The sequence below is a fragment of the Arachis hypogaea genome, chromosome 9 (assembly GCF_003086295.3).
Source record: "Arachis hypogaea cultivar Tifrunner chromosome 9, arahy.Tifrunner.gnm2.J5K5, whole genome shotgun sequence".
Classification (NCBI taxonomy): Eukaryota; Viridiplantae; Streptophyta; class Magnoliopsida; order Fabales; family Fabaceae; genus Arachis; species Arachis hypogaea.
The window spans coordinates 108,744,979-108,764,338 of NC_092044.1; the positions used below are offsets into that span (position 1 = coordinate 108,744,979).

Here is a 19,360-nt window from a genome sequence, read left to right on the forward strand (position 1 = left end):
TCATTTCGGAATCAAAAAACAGGAAACAAGGGATTAGTACAACTTGAGTTGGGATAAAAACTAAATACATACATGCGCAAATTGACACACGCTAGGAGCCATTTAAATAAGGATACTACTTTAATAAAGATATTAAAAATATCTTTTTAAAGATATTTATATGTATTATATTATTATTAAATATTTTTATTAAATTAGTTAATAATTTATTTTTTAATAAATCAAAATAAAATCGATTTATTATAGCAACAATAATAAATTCAACTGTCCACATTATAATTATTAGATCCGGTTTGATCTGATTAATTTGTACAATTTGAACCGAATCATATTTAAAATTTTTGATAAAAAACAAATATATTCCTAATTTTTTGTTTTGCGAACATTTAAATCTCTAATAATTTAAAAATACAATTAGATCCTTAGAAAAAAAAAATTCTAATCCTAATCCTAACCTCTTTTTTTTTTTTTTTTTTGGTCAAGTGGATTGGACAACCCCAATCCTAGGCATTACACCCATGTATTACACACTCACACAACACACTCACACACACTACATGGGTATTACTAACATGGGTTCTATATTCCTCACTGAGGATTCGAACCCGGGTGCAGCTCCCAGCGAGGCAGATGATGCTGCCACTGATCCAAGGCCTCGGCTGCAATCCTAACCTCTTATCCTTGTCCAAACTCAAATTCAAGCCCAATGCTTCACTAATCTCACTAAGTTCAGTGGGTTACGTAAATTCCTTAGTTCGACCGGATCTGATAATTATATTTATTGTTATTGTTATAAAAAAATCGATTTTATTTTAATTAATTAAAAAATTAAAAAATAATCGATTTACTAATACATCTAATAATAATACAACACATAAACGTCTTTATAAAAAATATTTTACGTATTTTTATAGAAATATCTACCTTTAAATAAAGATATTTAATTTTGTCAATTAAATACATTAACATATATCAAATTTTTGATATATGATATAAATTAAAAGTGTTATTTTTATTAAAAAATAATGCTCACTATGAATTTATTATGTTCAATTCTCTGGCACCTTTTATTTTTTTTGGTGACTTGGCACCTTTTATTTTGATTTTGAGTTTGTCAAATTTATCTTCTTAAATAAATATTAAGTATTTAAAAAGTATTTATTTTTATGCTTTTTAAATTAAATATTAATTTTAGTTTTTTTAACAAATTAAAGTAATAAACATTAAACTTTAAACACTGTAGCAATTACCGTTTATTACTTACACACAATATCAATAACTGAAATGCAATTGCCCTTTTTTACACCACCAATAAAATCCAATAAAGATATGAAAGTGCAGTAATAACAAATGAAAATAAATCATCTCAATTTTTTTTAACAATTAAAAAAATAAAATTTGATAAATCATTAATTTTATAAGTAAAATTAAAAAAATATATATTTAAAAAAATAAAAAATAAAAAATTATACTTTATCCACTAAATTGTTAAAAAAATTGAAAAGATCTATTTCTACAACAAATGTCTGATGGTTATGCCTTATGACACAAAGATGGAAAGGGAAATCCAAGCAAAGGGGCTTTGGTCCATACCGTACAATCGTGGGCCTACCACAAAATATCTTGTTGGATATCTTCTGGACTGCATGGTTTGTGGGCCCATCTTCTTTGGACCCAACACACCCTTTCACTGACACGTATAAGTGTATAACCGTCTTAGTTCTTAACCATCGAAATCCAATGCCACTTTTCTCTTCTTACTTGTTCTGTTAAATCCAAGTTTTCACCAACTCTATAAGCCGAGCTCTAGTTCTGTAGACAACCAAAGCAAAGCGCAAAGTAGTTCGAGAGGCATAACAATAATAAATGAGCACATGGGCTGAGAGGAATTGGGACACACCATGACCATGTATTGCAAACAACTACCTCCTGAAATTTCTTGTGCTTTTCACTTTTGATATATATTTTCGACTTTTCCTCTTTCCCCAATCCCCATTCCAAACCAAAGTAGTGGACTATAATTAATTAATCATACAAAAATGTTAACAAAATACTTTATAAATGAACTGCTACAACTTTATGGTTCTTTATTAACAAGTCATAAACAATAAAAATATGCACAAAACTGAGAAAAGAATACTGATTAATTAGTGTTTGGCTTAATTAAGTGCATTGTAAAATGTAAACTGCTCAATCTGTGTCTCTATAAGATTTTAAATGATGACGTGGTGAACAGGCATTGGTCTTGGTCATGCACCTAACTGAAAGCGAACTGTATGAAGAAACAACCTCGAATCAATTCCCTATAAATTTCTGTTACTCGCAGCTATAACAGCCGCATCTCTCTCTCTCTGCTTAAAACTCACAGAAATGGTATCGAAGAACCCGAACCCCTCAGAGGGATTCTACCTCGATCCCAGTGCGCTCCCCAGCCTCGTTCCGTTGGCCGCAACCCCGGGGACGTCCACCGCCAACTCGGCGGAGGACCCCGCCAAGAAGACGCGGAAGCCATACACTATAACTAAATCTAGAGAGAGCTGGACCGAACCCGAGCACGACAAGTTCCTCGAAGCTCTTCAACTGTAAAGTCTCAATCTTTTTATCTTTCCAATTTATTTATTCTGAAATATGATGTAATGTGTGAATTATGAAGTTCAAATGTGACATGCATTTGTGGAGAATTGCTTCTGAGGAATTGGTACAATTACATGTGATTGTGAAGGTTTGAATTTTAAAATCTTGGGATCTATGGTGAATTTGGTGAGTTTGAAGATGTTGGGAGGGGTAAATTTCAAATTCTACCTGGAGTAGTGATGAATTGACAATGTAAGATAAAAAAAAAATGATAGCCAAGCTAGCGCTTCTCACTGTGAATGGTTGTGTGTTGCTGGATTCTGTGGCTGCTTTTACTTTGTTATCCGTTTTTTAGTGTAATGAGTTCTTTCAATTTTGTGGATTTCTTTTTTCACTCCTATTGGGAAGGAAGAAAACCTTTGTTCGCTAGTTACTTTATAACATCAAAATATTTTCATCAGATGCTGAAATTATTTTTTAGTCTGATAATCTTGTATGAACGAACGAATTGAAGATTAGATATCAACTGGGCAAATGATGTAGCTGGGATAGAGCAGAGTTGTATTGTCACTTGTCCAGCGAGAGAATGGGAATTAGGAACAATAGGCAATAGCTTTAGCCTTTATGTACTAAAGTCGCATTTAAATATAGGTTTTAACTCACTTGTCAACTAGAGTAAATTCATGTGGGAGAAGCACATAAAAAGAACTAATTCAGTACGAAATTAGTAGCAAAATGAAGCGTTAAATTTAAATTTTAATTAGTACTGAAGAATCATATTTATGTTAAAAACTTGATACAGACTATTAAATTCACTAAATTAAATTTATCATTCGAATGCAAGTTAATTTGTAGTTCCTATCTCTGTTGGTTTTTTATATTTATTTTTTTTATTTTTTTCTCGTCCTGCTGCTACCATTTTACATCATCTGATGATGCTTGTTCTTTTTATTCTGTATTTAGGTTTGACCGTGACTGGAAAAAGATTGAAGCATTTGTTGGATCGAAGACAGTTATCCAGGTAATTTCAGATGCAATTTTAGACTGGAAGGGAAATATGCTGTTTCCCTAAATTGATCGTTAGATTATAGCTTTTGCCACTTGCTTGAGGAATTAGAGGATGTCCAGAATGAAATTATGTAACTTTTTTTCCCTTTTCTGCACTCCCTCTCCTTTTGGTCGTTGTGTGTTACTAGGTCATGATCTCCTTGGATTCCCATGTCATTCTCTCTGACTTTTGATGCGCCTGTGCTGGTAGGCGTTTCTGTGAAACCTCTGTTCATTAAAATTTTCTTCTGCGGTGAGAGTGAGAGACAAAAGTTGTGAAACCATTTAGCATATCAACGTGCTGATCATTTGCTGAAAGTTTGAAGAGCATCAACTGTAGATTAATTGATGTATTATGTGAGTTCCATGTGCCTGCTATAGAAGGATTAAAATGTATTGAAATTTGAACTATAGAAAGTTGCAGATTCAATGAATTGATGGATATGACTGTATATGGAATTTATGTGTAAGAAATAGGTTAAAAGAATATCTTTTAGAGTTGATGGATTGACAGATCTGAAAGTATCTGAAATTTTATAAGAGTTGGTGTGTATCTTATTAAATTGACTTACAGATAACAGATGTCAGATGCCTCTATTCCCATTTAAGTTCTGAAAATTATTTTTTACTGAGTTTGCAGATACGTAGCCATGCACAGAAATACTTTCTAAAAGTTCAGAAGAGCGGGACAAGTGAACATCTTCCTCCACCCAGACCAAAACGAAAAGCCGCTCATCCATATCCTCAGAAAGCTTCTAAAAATGGTTGTAATCTTTGCCATACACTTTTTGGAAACACAATTCAGTTTTATCTAATAATTATAAGTGATATATCACAGCACCAGTACTCGCGCAAGTATCTGGATCATTTCAGTCTTCATCTGCTTTGCTTGAATGTGGACATGTCCTGCAGCCTGATTCTTCAGCAATGCTTAAAACACCTATTGTTAGCACTGCGGTGTCTTCCTGGTCAAACAACACCCTGCAGCAAAAAACCAATGTATTGCATGGTATTAAAAGCTGCGATTTTCTATACTTGGAAAAATACATGACAAATAGTTAATGGAAGTTGTTTATATGATTTGTTAAAGTTATTGACTAATTTCTTGTGTTTGCAATATCATGTATTTAGGGCAAAAAGTAAATAACTGTTGTAGTAGCAGCGAAAGCACTCCCAGAGCACAAGCACCTGGTGAATCTAATGTTCAAGGGAATAATAGCCATCCTTTGAGAGGCAAGCCTTTAAATATTTAATTTTCTATTTTTTCGTTTTTGATTGTTACATCACATTATACTGTATGCATGACAAGGTTGTATATTGCTGTTATAAGCATAGTCTGTACACATTGTGCTTTATAACTAAAGAATATTTGGCATAAGAAGTAATTATGGGGAGATGTATCCTCTAATGTGACAGTGTCGTATGACCTGGGCATGTGTAGATTTTTCACCATTGATTAGATACTATCATGAGTGCCAAACTTGGCCTTTCATGATCGATGGTAAAAATACACACATAATCAGGCTATGTTACAATTTGTTTAATATTTATTGTTGTTTCAATTGTCAATCTAACGTTTTCCCCTTTCATTCAGTTCTTCCGGATTTCACTCAAGTGTACCGGTTCATTGGCAGTGTATTTGACCCAAGCATAACTGGGCATCTACAGAAACTAAAAAGGATGGATCCTATAGATGTTGAAACGGTATGTTTGCCTGTGTTCTTACTGTCCAATGAATAATTTCTTTTGACAGTCCATTTCCATTTGCTTCAAACAAATAATTCCTACTCCTTAAATGGAGTTAAGATATTGAAACTTTATTTCTACAAAGGCTTTGAAATATTGACTTTGGACGAATATTAGAAATGTGAGTTATAAATTTATGTTAGAGAAGTACTTACCAAATCATACTCTGTTTAGGTGCTACTACTGATGAGAAATCTGTCTATCAATTTAAGGAGCCCAGATTTTGAGGATCATGTAAGTATTTGTGTCATTGATCTTTATATTGCTATAACTAAATATGTAATGATGAGCAGAATATTTCCTGCTTGAGGCTCACCCCACTGTTATATTTTGGCATCTAAGTGCTTGATCTTTATAATGAATTTATTTCCTGAGGATACATAGCTTGAAGTGGTATGCTGATGTTCCTCGTTTATTTGAAACTGTCTAAGTCGTGCCACATTCCTACAAAAGCATCACATACATGTTGAAATTCTCATCTCTGTAGAAACTTGAACTGACTACTATGGTCGACATTAAATTGTATGCTCAAGGATAGAAGGAATGATAATGAGATTCATATATGTTCATGCAGAGAAGGTTGCTTGCCTCGTATGAGGTGGAACTTGAAACAGACAGCTACATCAATGCAGATAGACCTATGACTGGTGGGCAGTTGAAGACAGCTACTTAGATGCAGCAGAGGCAGAAAATGACTTCATTTTCACAAATTAGATGTTGTCATTGATTAGGATTTTGCGTGATGAGATGAAGATGCCACGGAAGGGCAGCAAGCTGAGAGGTTCCAGACTAAGCAAGGGTTTCAATTCCCCGCATTCATTTAGATCATGTATATATCAATCAACTTGTTAGAAAAGAATACAATAAAGCCCCTATGTATAGCTTTCCTAGTTCTGTGTATGTATGTACAGGACCGAATATGTGTTTCAGACTTTTTGGTTTAATATCTAGCAACTAGCAAGGCAGTTTTTAGGCAGCACAAAAGTATAGACATTGACAGTATAAAATTTTTGATCTGGTTTATAAATAATGGAAGGCCATCGGGCCTGGTTTACTTGAAATCAATGTTTTCAAAATAGAATCAAATATACTTACTATTTATTTATGACCTAATCTCAATTGGTTCATCAACCATGTACATTTCCCTTGAGCTTAATATGTTTAAGGAAAAGGTAGCCAAATCAAGGAATAAAACCAAAATTTTAAGTGTCGACTTTTCGAAAACTTCAATCGAACTATATCTTATCCTGACTGGTGATCAAATCAAACAGAATGCCAAGTTTGATGGAAGGCAACTGCATAGTTCTGCTAAAGTTACCACTTTATTCTTTAGCTGCTGTGCCATTATCTGTGATCACTAGTAAACATTCCCTTTGATGTAATACGGTATTTCAAGCAGCTAAATATACGTGTACCCATTTATTGCGTAAACTTTTTCTGATGCTAGTTACTGTATATAGATTTCGCAACTATTAGTATTTGACTGAAAAATGTGAAACATTCAAGCGGACAATTGTCCTTTTGGTTCCAGTTTGGACAACATATCTGGCTACTTGTCATTCACGAAATTTGAAGTACGGGTGCCACTGCCTTGTGTGCAAATTCATGATTGATGTTGCTATCACTATGAGAATCTAACCATGAATGGAAAAAAAATCAGCAACTGAAATCATAACTTCCTACAAAAAACTCCCAAGGTACAACTCTGCATTGAGTTCAGGTTCTGAAGTGGTGTCATTGCAACATGTGATACACTTTAGGTGCTGAGTTGACGTTTTCCTGTATTTATCTTCTGCTGGAGCTTAATTGACCAATTCGATTATCAGCCCTTTTCAGCTGATCATGAACTCTTCTCAGCTCATCGTGAGATAGAGCGAAGGGTTGACAAGCTGTGCTGGATGGGTGAGAGTGCGATGCTGCAGAAGAAGACATTGCTGAATAGATGGAGTTTTTCTGGAAACTACTATGCATTTGTTCATCCCTTTGCAGATTCAGTTGATTGGAACAGAACTCTGTGTAAGAATGCTGTGCATGCGGAAGATAACCAAAGCCTTCCAATCCAGCTCCATGATGCACTATACGATCGTTCAGATGTGGTGCAGGACAGCTTTCATCATTGAGTAAAGATTCTACTAGCTTCTCAATCATATCGCGAGGTGAGCTTGGGGCGCTACTAGACATTGAATCATCAACCATTGTCAATTTTTCCACATCAGACATCAAGAATGGTCCATCAAAGCAAATCAAACTCTCCTCATCAGGCAAACAAAGTTCAAAGCTAGAATTTGATCTTCCATCTATGCTGCTGCTGTAAGAACTTGACTGTTTGTCACCTTCTACAGGAGAAGTAGTAGAAGTGTCCGACTCTGAGAGATCACATATTTCGATTGCTGGTGGAGAAACATGGACACAAACTGGTATATTACTTAGTTTCATCTCCTGGATAAGGGTTTCATATTCCACTTCACCATGATTCTTTTGGTTATTCCCACAGTTCTCCTGGCTTAAGAAATTTGGTGGTTTGCTTCCCTGTAGCGGTTCCATGACAAGAGGAGTTCCTGGTGGATTCACCATCTGAAATTTTGAATGTGTTTCAAAGTCCATAAAGTGCATACTATCATCCAACATGGATAGAACGTTCAGAGTTGTATGTATATGGTTCATGGACTTGTGGAACAAACTCACCTGGTGGTGCTGGAGACAACAACCTTTGGTAGCCTTTGGTACTTTGGATGGTTGAATCAGACTTTCTCTTTGTGAAACATTCAAGTGTCTGGTTGCTGGAGACACCAGAGTTGTGCCTGAATATTCTTCAGAATCAGTGTTTTTGCTTGAATACCAAATTTCCTCCTTTGGCAGTCTGACTGTAACTGCATTTTAATTCATCTTCAGGTATTGCATATATATTGTATAATACACAGTTCCATAACAAGTTTTGTCGTGTGTATCTTATCAAAATGTGTAAAGCTTATCAGAATCAGCAAGTTGACAACCTATGACGACTGCAATGAAGCACCAAATGACAGGATTGTACCTTTTCTCCATCTTTCGCCTTCTGCTTTTGCTTTATCTTGATTTGTGCTCTCAGCAGATCCGGGTGTATCACTATTAAGCAAGTCCTTACCATCGCTACTTGAAGGAAGGAATGCCTGAAAAAACAAAGAAGAAACAAAGAAGTTTCCACGCATTAAATAAATTCCTCGTAGACAAATTAATTTTCTGAGCAGGAAAAAAAAAAATACTATAGCTGAAACCATACCTTGTAGATGCAAGGAGGCCGATAGGGTTCATTATTCCGATGCAGTAGATGATTAGCTTTATCCAGAATGTTGAGAGTAACTTAGGGTCAGACGTTCATGACATCCAGAATTTGTATCAAAACATAAATTTACGAAGCCGATCTTGTCAATGTAAAACCACAGTATTGCAACAATCATCCATAATAATATGATATAAGCATCAAAATACCAGGAACACAGAAAGGCGGCGATAGAAGACCCGATGCATCTTCTAAAAAACTGTTCAATAAATACACACAAATCAAGCAATCAACGGAAGGCGTCAGAGTAATCTTTCAAAACATAAAAGCAGAAAAGTTTTTTCCCTTCTTTATCTAATTTTTTTTTTACCATGGAGATGAGAGCTTAACCTCCCTTGGCAATTTTACCGTACCATCCGCTTTGGCTAAGGAGAGAAGAAACTCTCTTGAATATGAAATTTTCGAGCGCCTGCATGCCAAATCAAAAGAACACCATTCACGTTGAGACAACACATAAGAATAGAGAGCAAAAAAGTGTACCTTTCAGAGGGAGAAGACGCCGAGAATACCGCAGTACCACTTTCTTCGTTCATTTTTGGGGAAAATATTCGGCCAACGTCAACGAGTCATTGACTCAAAATTGAAATCTGTTTTCTTTTTCCTTCTAGAGATTAGAGAAAGAAAGAATCTAGCTAGCGTAGGTTGCCGAAGCGAAAAGACGTGGATACACACTACACAACAATGCAGCTAAAGAAATCAAGAAATCGGTTAATCTCACTCGTGAAGGGAACGGAGCGGCAGGTATATCTTCGTTCTACTAACTGATGCGGAGGTCTAGCGTGAAAATATGGTTTTGGAAATTGGAATAACAAGAAAGAGAGAGGAAGAAACTTGGGTAGGAAGAAAGGCAGTAGAGAGAGGAAATACGTAAAACAAAAACAGCATGTGAAAGTGCGGAGTGAAGACCCGCTATACAGCAACCATTACTCTCACTAGCATATGTAGTATCAGCAAGAAGCATGGATTTTTACTTAATAATTTGAAGAAATTTTAATTCAATAGGTAATTAAATTATGAACAATTATTTATAATTTTTTTTAGAGGAGTGCTAAAAAATTAGCAACTTTTGTGATTTGTAGCCATCAAATAATTATTAATAATAATTTTAATAGTATGAGATTAGTATAAAATTTTATCTAATGACTTACTTTTTTTACTAGTTATATGTTAGCTAGAATTTAATAAAAATGTTGATCTATTTTTTATTTTTTATTATTTTATTTTCGTGTCAAAAGATATCCTTCATCCAGCGAGGAATGGATAGTTGATAACTACAAAAGCAAAAATATGAAATGTACATCCACCACCGTTTAGAAAATATTGCGCTTAGTCCACTTCCTCCATCTTGCTCTCCTCAGCATCCTCGTCGTCCAATGCCGGCATTTCTTCGTCCACACCAGTGTCCTCATCAATACTGAGACCCAGCTTGAGCATCCTGTGGATTCTGGCAGCGAAAATGTTGGGATCATCAAGGCTGAAGCCAGAAGTCAAGAGTGCTGTCTCAAACAGAAGCAACACGAGGTCCTTCACTGATTTGTCGTTCTTGTCAGCTTCAGCCCTCTTCCTCAGCTCTTCCATGATTCCATTGTCTGGATTGATCTCCATGGTCTTCTTGCTGGACATGTACCCACTCATGTTGTTATCCCTCAGTGCCTGAGCCTTCATGATCCTCTCCATGTTTGCACTCCAACCATATTCACCTGTCACCACACAGCATGGCGACTCCACAATCCTATCTGAGACAACCACCTTCTCTACTTTGTCCCCCAACATCTCCTTCATCACCTTGCAGAGCTCCTCAAACGACTTCTTCTTCTCCTCTTTTTTCTTCTTCTCTTCCTCGCTGTCATCATCAAGCTTCAATCCTTCCTTTGTAGCAGACACCATCTTCTTCCCGTCGTACTCCTTCAATTGTCCAACAGCATACTCGTCAATGGCATCCACCATGAACAGAACCTCATACCCCTTCTTCTTTAGCCTCTCCAAGAACGGGGAGTTCTCAACAGCCTTCTTGCTCTCTCCAGTGATGTAGTAAATCTCCTTCTGACCTTCCTTCATCCTCGTAACATAATCCTTCAAGCTTGTCATCTCATCTCCACTCTTAGTAGAATGGTACCTAAGCAAATCAGCCAGCTTGGCTCTGTTCTGGCTATCCTCATGGATACCCAACTTCAAGTTCTTGGAGAAAGCATCATAGAACCTGTTGTAGTCTTCCTTGTTCTCTGCGATTTCATTGAACATCTCAATGCACTTCTTCACTAGATTCTTCCTGATCACCTTCAAGATTTTGTTCTGCTGCAGCATCTCACGAGAGATGTTGAGGGGCAAGTCATCAGAGTCAACAACACCCTTGACAAATCCAAGGTACTCAGGGATGAGCTCCTCACAGTTGTCCGTGATGAACACCCTCCTCACATAGAGCTTCATATTGTTCATCTTCTTCCTAGTGTCAAACAGATCAAAAGGTGCCCTTCTTGGAACAAATAGAATGGCCTTAAACTCAAGCTGACCCTCCACTGAGAAATGCTTCACAGCTAAATGGTCTTCCCAGTCGTTGGTGAGGCTCTTGTAGAAGGAAGCATACTCCTCCTTGGTAATCTCCTCAGGCTTTCGGAGCCAAATAGGTTTCTGCTTGTTAATGAGTTGCCACTCGTGGGAGACTTCCTTGATCTTCTTCTTCTTCTTGGAGTCCTTCTCCTTCTCTTCATCAACTTCCTCAACGTCTCCTTCCTCCACCTTCTTAGGCTCGTCATCTTCATCGTCGCTGATCTCCTTCTCAGTTGTCTTCTCAGTCCAAAGGTAGATAGGGTAGCTAATGAACTCCGAGTGTTTCCTCACAAGATCCTTAATCCTCCTCTCCTCCAAATATTCCAACTGGTCATAAAATCAATCATTCATCATTCATATAGTTCTACAATTCAACCATGTTATGAATCAATTGACAAATGTACTCTATTTGTGGTTACCTGGTCTTCCTTGAGGAACAAGGTAATCTTAGTACCCCTTCCAAGTGGTTCACCATTGACATCCCTAGTAACAGTGAATGATCCACCGGCCTGAGATTCCCAAATGTATTGCTCATCGTCGTTGTGCTTGGTGGTGACAATCACCTTCTCTGCAACCAAGTAAGCAGAGTAGAAACCAACACCGAATTGGCCAATCATGCTGACATCAGCACCTGCCTGCAGCGCCTCCATGAATTCCTTCGTCCCGGACCTCGCAATGGTGCCCAAATTGTTCACCAAATCTAAAAAAACCACGCACAGAAACAAGAATCATATGAGCATAAAATAGCAAGTTTGAAAAAAAAAAAGGATATCTTTAAACAGTTGCATTATTACCTGCTTTGGTCATTCCAATGCCGCTGTCGATAATGGAGAGGGTCTTGTTGGTCTTGTCAGGGACGAGCCTGATGAAAAGCTCAGGCTTGGCGTCCAGCTTGGTCTTGTCCGTGAGGCTCTCGAATCGAATCTTATCCAATGCCTGAATATAACAATGCACAAGTCAGAATCCAAAATTCAATAGAAAGAGAGCATGTGAAAAAGGAGGAAAATACGTACGTCAGAGGCATTGCTGATGAGTTCGCGAAGGAAGATCTCCTTGTTGGAGTAGAAGGTGTTGATGATGAGGCTGAGAAGCTGGTTGATCTCAGCCTGAAATGCAAAGGTCTCGACTTCACCCATCTGAACATCCGCCATTGCCATACCACGAAGAAGAACGCTAAGGTTGAATCTCGCAAAACTAGCACAGGTACTTTTTCTTTTTCTTTCTTTGTTCTGATGAAGAATGAAGGGAGAAGAAGGGAATTTAAATGAGCAGAGGAACCAACAGTTACAGAGGTTCTCGACTCTTCTACCTTTCTCTCGACCCAATGGAAAAAAGGCGGGAGCTGCCAAACGCTGCCGTTTAGGGGTTCTGTTGTTGCCATGTCAGCAAATCGCTGGACTTTCCATCTCGAGCCTGTTCCTCCTTGTAAGTTGTAACGGTTTTTGTTCGGAGCTCTTTTATTTCTTATTTTTAAGTTTAAGCTTTTAGATTTGAGAATGAAAAATTGGTTATGATTAGAAGTATATAAATTAGTGATTCTATAAAATAACTAACACAAGTAACATGTATAGAGACCTTCTTGTTGTTCTCAAACAGAATAATTAAACTTAAACCATGCCATTGAGTGGGAAGAAGAAGAAAAAAGGAGTTGCAAGATTTGTATTATTTATTTATTTATTAAAATTAAAAAGGAGAAAATTTAAAGTGAACAAGTCTGGAGTTGAAGTCTATCAATGGGGAGTTTGTCAGTTGGATAAGGACAGTCATGGGCTTCTGTCTTGAGAGGAAGCAAATCACAAGGCTGAGGAGTGACATTTTTTGTAACTCCAGAGACATCCGTGCAATTCCATTGAAGCTTGTTCTTCTCTTGACTGAGTCGAATATCGACATTTGAAATGCATATTCCACTAAAGGGGTCCTTGGAGATGCCTTCGAGTCTTGCTGAGTATGTGACATTGTCAGCAGTGAAGTCTCTGTAGTTTATCCCAGTGATTTGAGGAAGCGCGTTTGGATCAAAACCATTATCAGGATGCGAGCCATATGAACCGGTGATCCAGAAGACATACTTCATGGTGTGCAATTGAGCTCCCTTGACAAATATGTCCTTAACATACCCTCCTCTGCCAATTGCTGTCTTGATTCTAACCGCCGATTGCGTGTTGATGGCCGTGATGTCTTCAGCCCTCACATCTCGGATGCCACCGGACATTTCACTGCCTAATGCAATCATGGCGCTGTCGGGGGATATGCATGTCAGTCTCCTGATGATCACGTGTTCCGTTGGCTTCCCGAATTTGATTCCGTATTCATCCCACCCACTCTTCACTGCAATGCAGTCATCTCCCGATACAATGTAGCAGTCTTCAATCCTAGTGTTTCTGCATGAATCTGTCAACAAACAATGCACTTCACTCCTACTATTCCTCAATATAAATACCACCTGCAACTTCAAACATTAACATTACCTGGGTTTATTCCATCTGTGTTGGGAGAGTCAACTGGTGCAACAATCGTAAGCCCTTGAATTATTATATTACTGGAAACATATATCATATGAAACTTGTGCTCACAAATTGAGAGTGAAAACATACACAGTACGTATATTAAGGATAATTATCAAACCTGCTGTATATCGGATGAACAAACCAGGATGGAGAATTGAGCAGAGTGAGATTTGAAATCTGGATTTGATCAGAGTACATGATCTCTATCAAGTATGGTCTAGTCAGTTTGGTTTGGTTCTGTTTGAACTTGGCCCACCAATATGATCCTTGCCCGTCAATTGTGCCATTAGCACCTTATAAATACATAGACAGTTACAAATTTGTAGACTTCAAAATGATCAACTAAATATATATAATTATTTTTTATAGTTACCGGTGATCACAACATCAGTGAGGTTAGTTCCAAAGATGAGGCTGCTAAATCTTCCATCAGGAGCATCTCTTCCCCTTCCATAAGACGGTAGAACAGGAAGTGGAGGCCATTCTGATTCATCCTGTCAATATGCATCATTCATATATTATGAACATAAAAATTAAATGGTCATGTATATGTATTTATATATACCTGAGATGCAAGAATGAGAGCACCCTTTTGGAGAAAGAGAGTGAAATAGCTTGTGAGATTAAAGCTTCCAGTGAGCCATTTGCCAGGTGGCACAACAAGCTGTGCACCACCATCAGATGCATAGTGGCTCAGGTTGCTTATTGCATATTGAAATGCCTTTGTGTTGGAAGTTTTTCCATCACCAACGCCACCAAAATCAGTCAATACCGCACTGTGCTTTCTGCAGTTGATTGCAGGATATTCAATGCCGTTAAATCTTCTGCATTCTGCTACTGATCCCAGTATCACAACCACGGATATCACACCAATCACCTGAACAAGCATACAATCATCAATCAATATCCTGAAACAGAAACACTGAGAGGGTGAAAAGGAAGTGTTAGCGACGTACGTAGCAAGGTTTTGGAGAGTGCTTCATGGTGTATGTTATGGATGGTGCTGCGATCACCATCAGAGAGAGACATATATATATACAGAAAGAGAGAGTGTGTAATAAGTATGTATGTAACGGAAATGGGATGAAAAGATTCTTGGAGGGTGATTATGGAATGAAATCACAATTAAATGAATTAATTTTTAGATTCGTTAACTATTTAGTATGAGCTTTCAAGTTTAAACTATGTATAGAAATATAGAATTGAATTTTTCAGTTAGCAGATATATTCGTCTGAAAAGCTTACGGTACAAAATATTAGTAATTATGGTCAATAGCAAATATCGTTTTTGTGCGTGAAATAATTACATTGTTCATTATATCAAATATTTTTAGTATTTGCTATGAAGAAAATTTAACTGATTTTCAGACATATATAATGATTAATATTTCATGTACCAAAATTTAATTTTTTATAGACTTAATTAATTGTCTATCAAACATGCATAAACCTAGTCATTCTATTGTCATCAACACAAGAATAATTAGTTTGAATAATTATGCACGATACTATGCAAAAATAAGATAGATGTGTTGTCAAAACTAGTTGTTTATGAATGTTTTCTTTCAAAAAATATATTATTATCCGTCAATCAGATAAACATGAGTGACAACAAGCTGTGACACTAAATATATTACTTACTATGTTTTAATATATTTGGAAAAAAATACAAAATTTAATATTTAAAAGTAACTATTTATTTATAATTCCTATAACGTTTTTTCAATAACATTTTTATCACATGTATCTACAGATTTTTTTTTGGTGTTACACGACATTGAATTAGGGATATAGGAGGAAGGAAAACCTCAATCTGCCTTAAGGTGGTACTTACAAGTTACTACAAGTCGGCATCATTTTACTCCAAAAACAATTCTATTTATATTTTAAAATCAATTACTAAATTAAGTATTATGTATTTATGTATAAATATATATTATTTAATTTATTTTTAATATATATTTTATATTTTAATATATTTTTACATGAATAATTAATTTTTAGTATATACATAATATATTTGTTTCATCTATTCCTAAAGTCTTAAATAGTATTGATTCGAGTGAGTTTCGTGAAAAATAAATTAAGTAAAAAATAATGGTTAAGATAAGATATTCGGGGTAAATAAATTTGTGAAGAAAAATATTTCTATTAATGGCAAATAAACAATACAAGAATTAATGATGAAAAATAGAGGTGAAAAACAAGTGTTGAGACCTCCACTAATGTCATAAGAGGATGAATGAGCTTTGTTTAAAGTGGACAGGGGTTGGTTAATGGTTTCGAGTGTTTTGGTGGGACACCATAACGTCAGTTTTTACTCGTGAAGGTAGTGAATGAAATGAAGAACAATGAAAGAAAATTTGGGTAGAGGAAAAGATGGATTTTTTAGCTTATTAGTTTCAGAAGTCAGAAAGACTAGAAGAAGGTGAAGGTGAAAGTGAAAAGTAGTGAAAGTGAAGGTGAAAGTCTGGTTGAAGGTCTGTGAAGAAAAAGACGATGATTTGAAGAGATGACTTGAGGTCCTTTTATAGTGTAAAACCATGATGAAGAGGAAATTTATTGTCCAATAATTTTTAATCTGATATTTGGTTTACTGCTTTTTCCAAAATATCTTTAGGTATTCGTGTCACCTCAAGTCTTGTCAACTGGAAAGGTAAGAAGTTGATTTTTACAAGTTAAACTAAAGCTCATGGTATGTGACATGAGTGAAGGGACATCTAGTTTGGTTTTCTTTTAACTAGATGACACATTTACACTCTAAATCCAACCAATTCATTTCATAGAAGAGAAATTCAACTTTTCAAGGTGTTCTTTTGGGTTCCATCCTTTTACCCAATACTTCTAGGAGGAACTTAACCATTTTTTGACTATGTTTTTAGGTCATTATAAAAATTATTTATATACAAAAAAGGTTTATATTTTTAGTATACAATCAAGTATGAAAATAAAATCCATTTATTGTTGTTAATGAATATTTCTTGTTTTAAGACTTATTTTTAAAAGGAATATTGTTAATTGCAGTTAGAATTGACTCAAATATAAGATATATAAATTAATATTTTTCTCTTTTTTGGGATGATGTATTAAAATATATAAATTAATGTTATCCATCTAATGTTACCTTCATTCTGTTAATCTCCTAATTAAGAATGAATATCCCATCCGACTCCTAACAATTATCTCGAAAGGACAATGAGGTTCCCAAGAAAAAAAAACACCTAATCCAGCCTCTGATATTTTTTTTGAGACTGATTAGTCCCGTGCCAAAAAAATAACCTAAATTTTTTTGGCACAGGGGCCTCGTTGTCCTTTCGAGGTAATTGTCAGGAGAGCCGGGTTGGGTTTTTTTTTGTTAAGGGCCTCGTTGTCTTTCGAGATAATTGTCAGGGACTATTTTGGGTTTTATTCCCTAATTAATCAAACCTAATCAATACGATTAAATTCTCATAGTGATACTTGAGATTCACGACTTTTATTATTTTAGTTCTTCATATTTAAAATTTATTATACTGATTTTTAAAATTTAGTTTTAGGCACTATATTAGTCTCTGAATCCTTTTTAACGTTGAGTCAACCAATAGAATACTAAGTTAGCTCTGACTTGCCATGTTAGACATATAGCTAAATAGCATTTTTTCGTTTTAACTCTTAAATAAGGTAAAAATAAAGTCGTTTTGGAAAATAAAGAGAGATATAACGATTTGCATATCAGATAAATTCTTCTTCTTTTCGTTTTTGTTTTGTTTAAGTGGCAAATGAAACAACATTGCTTAGCCATGTGTCCAGCGTGATAAGTCAAAGCTAATTCAACATTTAGTTCGCTGATTCATTACTAAAAAAGGTTCAGCGAGTAATATGGTGTCCAAGACCAAATCTCAAGGACCAGTATAGATAATTTTAAATTCGAGAAACTAACATAATGAAAGCGATGAATCTGAGGGATCACTTTGAGGATTTAGTCGATCAATACATTTAATGGAAGAGACAAAGACTAATTTAAACCAATCATCGCATATTTTGTTTTATAAATAAATAAAAAATATAGTTGATGATACATACTTTAAATGTTCGTAATATAAAAAGTTCAATTATTATTTAAAAATTATTAGTTTATATTTTTAAAATGTTCAACTTAATTTAATATATTTTTGTTGTGCTTTCATAACTAATAAAGTTTCAAACTAATTACAATGATTTATCTGCTTCCAAATGCTTGCTCACATCCGTTTCATAGGTTTTGTTACCAGCATTTGAAGATGTCATATTAGGGGTCGATAACAAATTTTACATGAGACATTTGTATAACAATTTCAAGAAAAATTTTTTTGATTTGGAGTTGAAGAACAGAATGTAAAAATGTACAAAAGTAACACATTAGAGAGAGTGGGAGAACGAAATGATGAGAGCGGTTAATGAGAGAGCATTTCGACATTTTAACAGCATTTAAATTAGGTTTTAACCCTGATATAGATTTACATTTCATTCAAAATGTAATACCCTTATTAATAACATGAGTGAAAGTTTTAATGTTGTGATAATAGAGACTAAAGAAAAGTCTACTGTAACTATGTTAGAGGACATTAGAGTGTATCTCATTACTAGATAAACTGTCAATAGGAATAAAATTCAGCATTACCAAAAAAGTATAATGCCTATAATTAAAAAGAAGCTAGAGAAAAGGGCAAGAATAGCTAGGGTTTGGAGGTCATATTGGTCAGCTGCTAATAAATATGAGATCATGTGTGGATTAGATAAATTTATTGTAGATCTTGTTGCCTCCGAGTGTTCTTGCATGAAGTGACAAATAAGTGAAATTCCATGTCCTTATGTCATTCGTTACATTAACTTCAATGGATTGGACTTGAAATTCTATGTGGATGACTACCACAAGAAGGATGCTTACTTAAAATGCTAATAGGAAGTGATACACTCTTACTAAGAAGTGAGACACTCTTTAAATGGACTAGGTCTATAGAAGAGAACCCAATATGATGATGTCATACCACTTCTGTATAGGAGATCAAGTCATAGACCATAGAAGAAGAAGAAGCAAGGTCATAGAAGAAGAGAGAGCAAAAGCCAAAATCACTTATCAAAGAGGGGTCAAATTTAAAAATGCTCTAATTGTAATGCTGTAAGACACAATAAGAGGGACTGCATAAAGTCTAAAGAGAATGTATGTGCCTATCTTCTAGTGTTTACTTTGCTTATATGTATATATTTCACCTTTTGCTTATGTATTTAATTTTGATTCTGTAAATTTGATGACCTTGATAAGCCCAAATCTCAACACAACAACAAACTACCAAAACTTCTAAAAGAGAGAGAAAGACATCATTCTCACCTACTCAAATAGCTAATAAAGAGAACAAGAGAAATAAAGTCTTCTCACAACTTACTTAACCAATGACAACAAAAAACTGGCTTAATGCAGCAGTAGAGGCCAACACTCTAGCAATTCAGCCCAATAATGCATCAATTCAATCCAAGAAATTAGGTGCTATAGCAGCTCAGCCCAACCCTAAAACACCTTCAAGCTATCCATTGACCAAAAACAAAAGTGTAGCAGCAACAGGATCCTACAAGAAGAAACAATTATTAAGTCAACTAACTGAGATCC

General features: G+C 35.4%; 4 protein-coding genes across 6 annotated transcripts; 1 reads left to right on the top strand and 3 right to left on the bottom strand.

The window, feature by feature from the left end:
* Nucleotides 1-1,713: 1,713 nt before the first annotated feature.
* Nucleotides 1,714-6,428, top strand: LOC112711613 (protein REVEILLE 6). 3 transcript variants are annotated; one of them, XM_072203430.1, is made up of 9 exons: nucleotides 1,802-1,909; nucleotides 2,237-2,582; nucleotides 3,538-3,595; nucleotides 4,262-4,385; nucleotides 4,460-4,630; nucleotides 4,753-4,854; nucleotides 5,216-5,325; nucleotides 5,542-5,601; nucleotides 5,942-6,428. In XM_072203430.1, exons 2-9 carry the CDS (start codon nucleotides 2,371-2,373, stop codon nucleotides 6,038-6,040), a joined length of 936 nt encoding a protein of 311 aa, XP_072059531.1. In that variant the 5' UTR covers nucleotides 1,802-1,909; nucleotides 2,237-2,370; the 3' UTR covers nucleotides 6,041-6,428. The 3 variants fall into 3 exon arrangements, with proteins under 3 accessions (XP_025620090.1, XP_025620091.1, XP_072059531.1); XM_025764305.3 differs by having other exon boundaries at nucleotides 1,714-2,582; XM_025764306.3 differs by having other exon boundaries at nucleotides 1,714-2,582; nucleotides 5,947-6,428.
* A 398-nt stretch (nucleotides 6,429-6,826) lies between these two features.
* On the bottom strand, nucleotides 6,827-8,191 carry LOC112711614 (uncharacterized). Its single transcript, XM_025764309.3, has 2 exons — nucleotides 8,053-8,191; nucleotides 6,827-7,941 (listed from the first exon to the last, which is right to left on the bottom strand). The coding sequence occupies exon 2, from the start codon at nucleotides 7,939-7,941 to the stop codon at nucleotides 7,153-7,155; it is 789 nt and encodes a 262-aa protein (XP_025620094.2). The 5' UTR covers nucleotides 8,053-8,191; the 3' UTR covers nucleotides 6,827-7,152.
* A 1,672-nt stretch (nucleotides 8,192-9,863) lies between these two features.
* LOC112711616 (heat shock protein 83-like) lies at nucleotides 9,864-12,456 on the bottom strand. The gene is made up of 4 exons (XM_025764310.3): nucleotides 12,247-12,456; nucleotides 12,028-12,169; nucleotides 11,653-11,933; nucleotides 9,864-11,560 (listed from the first exon to the last, which is right to left on the bottom strand). The coding sequence occupies exons 1-4, from the start codon at nucleotides 12,388-12,390 to the stop codon at nucleotides 10,013-10,015; spliced, it is 2,115 nt and encodes a 704-aa protein (XP_025620095.1). The 5' UTR covers nucleotides 12,391-12,456; the 3' UTR covers nucleotides 9,864-10,012.
* Nucleotides 12,457-12,932: 476 nt separating this feature from the next.
* LOC112709483 (probable polygalacturonase) lies at nucleotides 12,933-14,709 on the bottom strand. The gene is made up of 5 exons (XM_029289318.2): nucleotides 14,303-14,709; nucleotides 14,111-14,231; nucleotides 13,856-14,030; nucleotides 13,699-13,769; nucleotides 12,933-13,621 (listed from the first exon to the last, which is right to left on the bottom strand). The coding sequence occupies exons 1-5, from the start codon at nucleotides 14,624-14,626 to the stop codon at nucleotides 12,933-12,935; spliced, it is 1,380 nt and encodes a 459-aa protein (XP_029145151.1). The 5' UTR covers nucleotides 14,627-14,709.
* Nucleotides 14,710-19,360: the final 4,651 nt, after the last annotated feature.

Bases quoted from the DNA above. Each gene is read 5' to 3' on its own strand.
- LOC112711613 (XM_025764305.3), top strand. From the start codon at position 2,371: ATGGTATCGAAGAACCCGAACCCCTCAGAGGGATTCTACCTCGATCCC. The intron at 2,583-3,537 runs GTAAAGTCTCAA...TTCTGTATTTAG, and splicing joins TTCCTCGAAGCTCTTCAACT to GTTTGACCGTGACTGGAAAA. The intron at 5,326-5,541 runs GTATGTTTGCCT...TACTCTGTTTAG, and splicing joins ATCCTATAGATGTTGAAACG to GTGCTACTACTGATGAGAAA.
- LOC112711614 (XM_025764309.3), bottom strand. From the start codon at position 7,941: ATGGTGAATCCACCAGGAACTCCTCTTGTCATGGAACCGCTACAGGGA.
- LOC112711616 (XM_025764310.3), bottom strand. From the start codon at position 12,390: ATGGCAATGGCGGATGTTCAGATGGGTGAAGTCGAGACCTTTGCATTT. The intron at 11,934-12,027 runs GTAATAATGCAA...TGGTTTTTTTAG, and splicing joins CATTGGAATGACCAAAGCAG to ATTTGGTGAACAATTTGGGC. The intron at 11,561-11,652 runs GTAACCACAAAT...TTTTATGACCAG, and splicing joins TGTTCCTCAAGGAAGACCAG to TTGGAATATTTGGAGGAGAG.
- LOC112709483 (XM_029289318.2), bottom strand. From the start codon at position 14,626: ATGCTTGTTCAGGTGATTGGTGTGATATCCGTGGTTGTGATACTGGGA. The intron at 14,232-14,302 runs GTATATATAAAT...GCATATTGACAG, and splicing joins CTCTCATTCTTGCATCTCAG to GATGAATCAGAATGGCCTCC. The intron at 13,622-13,698 runs GTAATGTTAATG...GTTTGTTGACAG, and splicing joins CACAGATGGAATAAACCCAG to ATTCATGCAGAAACACTAGG.